At 37.9% G+C, this 10755-nt stretch overlaps 1 protein-coding gene across 1 annotated transcript in view; it reads left to right on the forward strand.

Moving 5' to 3' along the window:
* Positions 1-10481, forward strand: part of rngtt (RNA guanylyltransferase and 5'-phosphatase) — a 71724-nt gene extending 61243 nt beyond the window's left edge. Inside the window, exons 15-16 of the mRNA XM_077552605.1 lie at positions 7653-7776; positions 9418-10481. Of these exons, the coding sequence (XP_077408731.1) occupies positions 7653-7776; positions 9418-9584 (291 nt within the window). The 3' untranslated portion in view covers positions 9585-10481. The remainder of the gene's footprint in view (positions 1-7652; positions 7777-9417) is intronic.
* The last annotated feature ends 274 nt before the right edge of the window (positions 10482-10755 follow it).

A 10755-nucleotide genomic window follows, 5' to 3' on the forward strand; every position in this document is an offset into this window, starting at 1 on the left:
ACGCCCCCCGGCCACTATAGGAGCAAATATGGATATATGATGATCCTGTTAGAGCTGACTTACTGCCATCTCGGTCTTACTTTTGACACGTATTGCTGTGCTCATTCTAATGAGCCACTGGTTAATAATTAGTCCCGCTAATTATTTATACTCCTTCCCCTTATTCAGTTTTACTCCATTTCCTGATATGCAGCCAAGTCTTGCGATGAAATGGAGTCATTTTCCACAGCCCATCGGCCGACCCATTTTTTCGCTGAATTTCACCGTTATGCGGCCGAAGAGCGCGGCTCATTAATCATTGATAATTTGAGAGTTGGCTGACAGACCTTGTCACCAGAAATGAGGATCAGAGTATCTCATTGTGGGACTGGTTCCTTCTGGTGAAATTAGTCTGACAATGTGACTGCCGAAATGACCATTCATTCTAATTGACAAATTTATTTCATTCACAAATGCCTTTTTAAGTTAACTCTTTGACTGCCAGACGTTTTCAGAAAAGGGATGCCGTGGGTGCCAGCCGATTTAAGCATTTTGACTGATCTTTCAAGGTCCACAGAAAATTATGTGTTTGGACTATGGAAACACACATACTACCAAATGAAAGATTGGACTCTCATCTTTCATCAGAAAAAAAAAAAGTTTGTTTCTACCTTATTCCGTTTTTCAGTAATCAACAATAGAAAATGGTTAGTTTCACCTCTGTTTTGAAACAAACGTCTTTTAACGTCTTTGGCACTCCTCCCTAGGATTTTACTAAACGTTATTTAACGTTTTTGGCAGTCAAAGAGTTAAGGCCGACTTCCTCATTTTTAGGCAATTGAGTAAATGTGTAATAAGTACTTTTTTTTTAATGAGAACTTGATTCAACAGATTTCATTTGTCAGTTTCAGGCAATAACATCCAAACACACTAATTTTAGAGGCATAGAGATTGGGTGATTGTGTCTTAATGAACAGCATATTTTTTTTATACTCTGGAAATGTTCACCGCAAAAAGAAAATATTGCACATTTGCAGCGCTATTTTTGTTCCCACAAATGTAGAATAGTACCCCGAATATGTGTATCAGATGATCCAATGGAGCACATGAAGCAATTGCAGACCTCGTTTCAGCGTCAATGGCACATCCAAATCCATCCAAACTTGATGAAGCGTTAAAGCGTTGCTTCTCGGATTGCTTGGAGTTGATTGAAAAGGCATCTTTTTTTTACCTAGATTGCAAAAAAGGAATCTAAATGAAACTGCACTAAAATATCTCTTAGTAGAGCGCAGACCTCAGTCAAGATTGAGGGGAAATAAATTGATATAGCCACACTTTTTTTTATAATGAGCTTCACCTAATTGGTTTTGGTACATGCAGACCAACTTTTGTACAAATTGTCTTTGTAATTTTGGCATAATCCAGATTTTTTAAAAACAACCGGTGCAGTCAGACTAATACACCATGCATTTTCGCTTGGCAGAAGTAAACAGTTGATAAATTATTCATCCCAGACTTCTTGAGACTAAACATTACACTGTAGACACCCACTACCCAATTAAGGGGCCAAGAAGGCACCAAAAAATGGTTTCTATGAGCCTGACGCCCCAAAAGTATTGTAAATAAAGCCCATTCAAGCGCACTAGTCTTATTTATCAAGCAATGAATATTTGTTTCCCCAAGTGGAAGTTCTAAATGAACCCTGCGCGCCTCATTATGAAGCAATAGACCCACATAATTCCTCCAAGTCAACAATTGTCATAAACAGTGATCATTACAATTAAATATAATGCGAACAATAACAAGTAAAAGTTCTGCGACAATACTTGTCGTAATCCTCTCTTTGAATTTCCATGCGTAGTGACAGTTGGTAAAAAGTCAATCCCGGTAAGTCCCTTCTGAAATATGATCCCTCTTTTGATTTTTCTAGTAGAGCAACATAATGCCGGTCCAACATTGTTAGACCTTGTTAATCCGTTTGCTGTTGCTTTTTTTTTTTTTTTGCAATTAACTCATTCACTGCCATTGACGGCTATAGACGTCAAAAATTAATTTGAACTATTTCTATTAGTTTAACATTTTTTTCCCACTTTTGTTAACAGAAGTATGAAAACCTAGGGAAAAAATTCTACATTTAGACTAGAAATAATATTTGTGATTAATCGTGAGTTAATTATTGAAGTCATGCGATTAATTACAATTAAAAAATCGAATCGCCTGACGCCTCCAATTTTTAATAATCTTTTCTTTTCTTTAAAAAAAAAAAATGAATAGGTTTTCATACTCTTGTTAACGAAAGTGGGAAAAAATGTTAAACTAATAGAAATAGTTAAAAGCAGGGATGTGATTTTTCCGCTAATTCGCGGAATTCCGCTTCTTTTATCTCCCCCTCCCAAAAAAAAATTCCGATTTTTTTATTTTATTTATTTTTTAGTAGTTCATTGTGTATGCACATGACTCCGACAGATAACATCTTCTGCTATAACAAAGACATTTGTGGTATGCTCTAATATGAGTTACTTTTCATTTGGTCATGATACAATTATTTGTTCATGAAATTTTGAACTCTTCAACATTATTTATGTGTTAACTTAGTAATCACATTAGTTAGATATGATGATATTCTCAGTGATAGTTTTTAAAAGCAAAGGCAGTCCAATGTTTTTGAATGTGACTGATTTTGAGTTGACTAAAACTGCCATTTTATATGGGATAGTTCAATATACATTGAAAATTTATGCTGTTGTTTTGTCTATTTCTTTGTCATGTGAGTGCATTGAAAGTACTTAAAAACACGGAAAACCCATGAGCTGGACCAAGCTGGGCTCCAGCAGCCCCCAGACCCCCGGCTAAATTTTCAGATAATTTCACTTTGGTCAAATCACATCCCTGTAAAATGAATTTTTGACGTTTATAGGCGTCAATGGCAGTGAATGAGTTAAGACAGTGAACACTAATACTAATAGTTTGAGATCATTGTTCCTTGATTTTAAAGCCGTTATGCTTTTGCCAGCATTGCTGACAGGATATGTTGCTAATAGTACACGCAGGACTCTGTGCTCTTTTTACACTGAGATCGAGTGACACTCCAATGAGTTCATTCACGTTGAGCGGCAGACAGATAAAAGACGGGCTTGCAACGTGACAGGCAGGTGTTATTGTGGCTGTCACAGTCTTGCACACAAGGTAAACAAGCATGTTATTTACCCACAATGCTGGAGAAATCTAGACTAGAAGATGTTAAGGATACATTGACTGCGCTGGAAAGTCAACGCTCAGAAATTTTCACATCAAAATTCCAGACTAAAAAGTTTAATTGGGGTTTTAGGAGTTGTTAGAACACATCCAATAAAAAAAAAAAATCAGTGGAACTACACAAGCATCTATCTGGCTGTGATGTTTGTCAATGTTCACTAAATTTTGAATACGTATGGGAGATGGTAAGCCTCAAATTGTAAACCTTCAAGTCGTAAGCTATGACAAAGTCATTTTGTCTTGGGCAAGTGAGGTCAAAGGTTAATCGCAAGTCAAGTCTCTAGTCCGGTCACCTTACTAATGCAGTCTTACCTGCAGTATTGGATCTTCATGAAGCAAAAAGATAAGATCCACTGATTGTCACACCCATCTAAGTGGAGCGAAATTTGTTCTCCGCATTTGACCCATCCCCTGAGGGAGCGGTGAGCAGCAGCAGCGCCGCGCTCGGGAATCATGTGATGATCTAACCTCCCAATTCCAACCCTTAATGCTGAGTGTCAAGCAGAGTGGCAATCGGTCCCATTTTTTATAGTCTTTGGTATGACCCGGCCGGGAATCGAACCCACGACCTCCCAGTCTCAGGGCGGACACTCTAACCACTCGGCCACTGATAATGATTGGTTGATTTATATAACACATAGCATTTTGAAGAAAAAAATGAAAATGCAAATTTTGGCGATGGAAACAGGTTTTGCAAATAACCGTTGGCAAGACTGGATACACGTCGCACGTACGTTTGTCGTCCCAAAGCAATGTCGGAGGATAAAGTAAGGTATGTTTGGGGGGGGGGGTGACAAAACAGAAATCTTTTTGGAATTAATTAAAGAAGTTAATATTAATGCTAGTTTAGATGGAAAACAGCAAAGAAACGCTACGGTTGATCAAGATTTACAAAAGAAAACTCATACGACGTAAAGTAATGGTGGATCACATCTCTATGGTGTATACAGCGCCACCTACAGCGGCGGAGTCCCCCTCTCAATATTCGCAAAAGAACAACAGCTGGAAACGGGCAAATTTGCTTAAAAAATTCAAAACAATTGGATGGAAACCTGTCTAATGGCTATTGTGGCGTTTTCTTTCATGAACATAATTTTGTCCACACAAGCTACAGAAAATAGCTCCCTACTATTAATGCTTGTTAATTTGTATGTCTGAACTTGACTTGATGGAACTTGGCTGAGGCCTGCGTTCTCCATCTTCCCTCCCTCACACTCTTTCGTGCTTCCTGTGTGATATTTGTGGCGCCCCCGCTGTCAGCCCAGATGCCCCACACTCCGGGAAGGATGAAGCCTTCATGTAGAATTCTAGGATCTTGCCAAACACCATTGTTTTCTTGGCTGTTTTTTCCACGCCTGACCTTTGTTGAATGTCACTGTCAACTTGGACAACATGCTGTTTCCATGCTCTTTGTTGGTATTGAGATCCCTTTGTGCACCGATGCAAGTATTTCAAGGAGGTGATTAAAATGGCCGCGCTTTGCTGCTCACTGATATGTTTTCATATCAAATATGAGGAAACAAGTCAGTCATCCAGATCACAGCTCTGAGCTCTGCGCATTATAGAGTACTCATCTGTTGCTTGTTTGTTGTGTTATCCCACTGCATTAAATGGCGCCGCAACTGAGAAGTCTGTTTTGTTTGATTAAGCCTTACAGATTGTCTCGTAAAAAACTGAGCAAAATCCCAACATGGCGAGCAAGACGGCCTCTCAATATTGCAATAGCTTCATTTGTTGTTGGATTGTTGAAGTAGGTTGAAGAGATATCATAAACTGATATATTTTAATGCTATAAACCACTTCTATGCTAACCCTCCTGTTAGCTCTTTGACTGCCAAAAACGTTAAATAACGTTTAGTAAAATCCTATGGAGGAGTGCCAAAGACGTTAAAAGACGTTTGTTTCAAAACAGAGGTGAAACGAACCATTTTCTATTGTTGATTACTGAAAAACGGAATAAGGTAGAAACAAACTTTTTTTTCTGATGAAAGATGAGAGTCCAATCTTTCATTTGGTAGTATGTGTGTTTCCATAGTCCAAACACATCATTTTCTGTGGACCTTGAAAGATCAGTCAAAATGCTTAAATCGGCTGGCACCCACGGCATCCCTTTTCTGAAAACGTCTGGCAGTCAAAGAGTTAAGTTGGTTTCTCACAGAACAGCAATAATGTTCCTGTTTAATTATATAAACACATCCTAATAAACATTATTAACCACTTTTATTGCAAATATTTCAAATGAACCATTTTAACAAGTTTTATCATGAAGTTCAACTATTTATAGCCCTTTAAGTTTGAAAAGGGTTTGACCCGGGCTATGTTTAATGTTCTAATAGTGCCCTGATAATGTATTATTGCTCATGATTAACGGTTTTCAATGCAAATATACCAAAATGAATGATTTTAATTGTCTGTTGATGAAAACTTTCATTGTGGAAAAACTACTAGTTTGTCGTTATTGGTCAATTTGTCCCGGGCTTTTTAATTTTCTAAAAACATTTCGATAAACATTAAACATTTTAATTGAAAATGTCTAAATGAAGAATTTTAATTGTCTGTTGATGAGAATAGATATATATATATATATATAATTTTTTTTTTATTTATTTTTTACTTACAATGGGTCAATTTGACCCGGAATGTTTAACCCCCCAATTATTATTTTTTTAATTCTTACAATGTTTAACATCCCAAAACCAACAGAATAAACATTAATAATAATAAAACAAATTATAAACATAACTGATTATTAACCATTTTCATTGCACATACGTTGAAATGAACCATTGCTTATAGTCTGTTGATGTGAATGTTGGGTCAATTTGACCCAGTGTATGCTTTATGCTCCAAAATCAACCACAGACACATTCTAATAGCTCCTTACTGTTTTCATACATATGTTGTCAAATATGAATTGTCTCTTGGCGCCAAGTTTGATAACGAAAAGGTAACATTTGTTCTTTAACTTGAATCGGGTCATTTCGACCCGCAACATAACAGCAGTGAAAAGGATGAAATGGATCACAAAGTGAGTGAATCATGGGAGCCATTGTGATTATAGCCCGAGGTTGCGCTATAAAAAAAAAAAAGGCTAATTATGTGAAATGTTGCCTTGCATCCTTTCTGGTCTCATGAATGTACTGGTAGATGTCCCTGGCATTGCTTTCGAGTTTAGTTCTGCTCAGCTGGTCGGGCAGATACCATCTCGCCTTCACACAAATGCTTCGTGTAGCCAGGCAACTGACTGGATGTTGTTTTTGTGCGTCGGAGTGTTTGACCTTCATGGAGGTGGGCAGATGCCTTCATGGAGGTGGCCAACTGTCATCATAGTTGAGAATGTGACAATCCCTCTTGTGTGGTGTTTCCTTATACAACTTCCAAGAGTGCAATCCTAAGCAATGCAGTTTTGGCTTTAAAAAAAAAAAAGGCATCAAATGTGAGATGACAGTAATTTAAATAATGTGTTTTGCGATTCAATATTTTAATCTTAATTAATCGCATGACTTCAATAGTTAACTCACAATTAATCGCAACTCTTATATAGGTTAAAAAGCGTACGATAAAATATTTTTTTTCCTAAGTTTTCATAATCTTGTTCACCTAAAAGTGGAAAAAATAAATAAACTAATAGAAATATGGCTGCATCTTTTAGTCATTGATACAGTAATTTCATAATAATTCATAAAATTGAGTTAAAATTAAACTGGTTATTTTTCTGCCACTAGATGACAGCTCAATAATGCATTTTTCTTTTCATATTAAGAGCTATCTAAACTTTAACATGACGTAACTTGTGAAATTCCGCTCACTTTTTAAAAACGTAAAATACAACTTGACCCCAGTCTCCACAAATATATGTATGCATTATTATTACATTTATTACTGCTAAATTTTGCGTTGCGACTGGAATTCCCCCATACAGGCTTTCCAAGTAAGGGGCGGTCATTAATCATTAAACTTTCAATTAATTAACTTAAAATTAATGCACTCATTTTGACACCCCTAGTTTTTATTGCTGCTGATAATTGAATTATTGTTTTTGTTTTTTTTAATCTTAACTGTGGGTCTGCAAATTTAAACGTTTAGGCTCGAATTTTGAACTTTTTAAGTACTGTAATTTTCAAAATTGGATCTGCAACACTCAGTTTCTCAATGTTGAACAGCGGTTGCCTGCGCCAAATATAATCTTGAAAGTAAATGGATTTTTAATGTGTTTTTAACACCGCGGCCATTGCCGTTAGTGAATTACATTTATTACATTCAGATGATGCCTTGTCCTCGGGAGCCAGATGGATCTCACTCTTGCACAATGCAATGGTGTCCAAATGAGTATAATGGGCAATCATAACAAGAGTATTCCGCCGTTGTCCTCCCTGACCTGTAAACGTAAAAAAAAACAGCCGTGTCGTCTGCCGCAGGCCACGAAAGAGCTCAAACTGTACGACAACAAGATCATCGAGTGCACGTTCGCCAACAACAGCTGGGTGTTCATGAGGCAGCGGATCGACAAGAGCTTCCCAAACTCCTACGACACGGCCATGGGTGAGTCGTCTTTGTTCCCCTCTTGAAGGCGTGTTTTGTGAGCAGAAAGTAACCACCAAGAAAGTAAGTCTGAATCTTGTCTTCTGGTTTATTTATAAGAATCATTCATTACGGGATTCCTAATGTTTTTTTAAAGATCTGTTTACATGATGTAGTCCTCTTATCTCACCCACGGTTTTGTACTTCAACAATGTGCTGACTTGACCCTGTTGCACATGCCGGTAGCCACTGACACAATAAGATGGAGCAATAAGGAAGAATGACTTGATTGAAGAGGATAAGAAAGCAGGACTTATTGAGCTGCTTCAGGCTGCCTGACTGGCGTGCTGCTGTGAGGGCCTGCAGGCAAAAGCAGCTTTTATCTCAAGACGAGAACGATTGGGATGCAATTCTGCCCACTTCATGTTATCTTGGGCAGACCATTACAGTGGAATGTTTGCTGTGTCTACTTTTGACACCTTTGCCGTTCCACTGTTAAAAATGATTTTTGGTTTTTTTTCATGTATTATTATAGACGTTTCTAGACCCTTTCGGGCATGTTTAGTTATCCTAAATTTCTTTGCATCCTCAAGATTATATCATTCAATCAATCTTAATTTATATAGCACAAAAAAATGCAACTCAAAATGCTTTACATGATTTAAAAACAAGTCCCCAGCCCACTACCCACCATAATACAGGTCCACAAAAAAAAAAAAAGTAGTATTATAGTAGTAAATCATAAGTAATGATGATGAATCTACATTTTATTCTCTAGCACTGTTCTCTTGAAGAAGACTATGTTTAACGCAATTAGCAATATATCTCTCAGAACTAGCTTGTTACTGTAAACGCTTTTTTTTTTTTAATCAAGGTGACTTTATGTCATGAATCAATTAGGAATATTGCAAATTTAAAACACACATTGTTATATAATTGCTTCCTGAGTTACCCAAAATGTTGGTGAAGACTAGTTAGCTCAAGATGATTAGCCTAGCCTAGCCTAGCTACTACAGGAAAAAAAGCTTGATTGAGCCTCAGATGTCATGAATGAAACTACTTTTAAGTCATGTCTATTGTAATGAAAACATAATTGACTATTGATACTGAATCAATCACGATTTACACGACAATAGACCAAATAATTAAGCTGTTTTTGAAAATAGCAATGTTTGTTAAACCACAAAGTTGCCCTTTGTCCATATAGCAGTAATTGGTCCATTCATTTTAAGCAGTCTGAATGGCAGGAATGTCCTTCAAATGGTAATTTTCCACGTGACCGCAAATGTTATGTCATGTTGTATTTGTGTGTTGTTGTTGTCGTGAGTGAAATAAGTCAATTTTCCAGAAGTCAACCTCTTGTTACACGTAAAGAAAACTGGACGCTATCCCAGAAAAGAGCTTTAGATGAGCGCCAAATACTCATCTGTCAGTCATTATAATCCCTTCTCCCATTGGTAGTCGCCACTCCAGTTTAACTCATTCACCGCCAGCCGTTTTAGAGCATTTTGACTGATCTTTAAAGACTAGTGAAGAGTATTCCGAGACAATAAACGCCAAGCCCAGCAATTGAGTCCATAATACCTCCCACGCAGCATCCGCAAGAATTTCCTGTTAGCCGCTCCTTCATGGTTATCCCTCCCATCCCTTGTCTATTCCCAGCGGTGTGTAAAAGCATCCAGGAACCCGTCACCAAGAAAATCTTGTTGGAGTACGTGGACCGTTGTCCTCAAGCAGTCCAAGCCCAGACCCGCAAACACCCAACAGACCCGGACTCTGAGCTAATGCCCCCTCCCCCGCCGAAGAGGCCTAACCGGTCCATCCAATAGACTCGAGCGAACCATGCTGGGCCGCTCTGGACTTTTCTACAGCCGCTGTCCATCCTTTATCACCAGCCAGCCACCTCGGCCTGATGGAAAGTCGTATTTGAAGGCGTCCGTATCCGAACCCACCCACCTGTCCGCGTCATTTAATTTACCGTGTTACGTTGTTGCTTTAATTGCTGGTGTTCTTATTAAAATAAACAAACAAAAAACAACGTGTGGATTATGCGTTTGAACTGTTAAGCAAAATCTTCATCTCCTGTTGGGTTGCTTTTAAATTCACACTTTGAAGAAAAAAAAAAGCACCTTCAAGATGTCACTTTGTTTTTTGCAACTGCAAGGATTTGAGTTTTCAGATGAAAAGAAACTGATCTGGCGTGGATGTGGAACACTCCCAATTTGTCCAAATGAAGCCCATCTGTAGATTTAAAGGCTACACAGATGGGCGGGGATGTAACACAGTGATGACACACACACACACACACTTCACAGACAAGACAAGTGGACAATCAATCTGCTCCCAAAAAAAACAACAACAGAATATACTCTTTTATTTTGGTCATTTTAAATCGCAAATACATTTTCCAAATTTGACATCGACATACCGGCTTTTTTGTTCCCTGCAATGTAAAACTACATTTTTTTTGTTCCTTATGCTACATAAGAAATGTGTTGGTCTTATTTTTTTCTGTATCTTGTACCTTTTTTTAGTTCTATTGTGGAGAGCACAGGACATTGTATATTTTCTGAGCGGTAAGTCATGACGGATTTTAATGAAAAGTAAATACAAGTCGTTTTCTTTGTTGTAAGTGTGATGGAAATTTTGTCTTCGGTGTTTGTAAGACACTTCCCATGATGCTTTGTGAACAGGTAGTAAATTGCTGCTGTTGCAATGCAAAAGGATTTTGTCTCAGTTTGAATTGTTTGTTTTCGCTTTCTATTAAGATGGACGTCGCGGGCGAATGTTTACGTGAAGCGCCGCAATCAAGACTTGCGAACTGAAGATGATGTCACTCGGTGTTGTCACAAAGAATGCTAAGTGTTGTAGTAAGCTAAGTTGTGCCAAAAAAGTGATTTAGCACAACTTTCCATAGCTGACGTCATGTTGCTTTCTGAGATGGCAAACTATTGGAGACTGAATGAACAGCGCCTCTGCTGCCTGCAGTTAAGTACTGCG

The sequence above is a fragment of the Vanacampus margaritifer genome, chromosome 19, assembly GCF_051991255.1.
Source record: "Vanacampus margaritifer isolate UIUO_Vmar chromosome 19, RoL_Vmar_1.0, whole genome shotgun sequence".
Lineage (NCBI taxonomy): Eukaryota > Metazoa > Chordata > Actinopteri > Syngnathiformes > Syngnathidae > Vanacampus > Vanacampus margaritifer.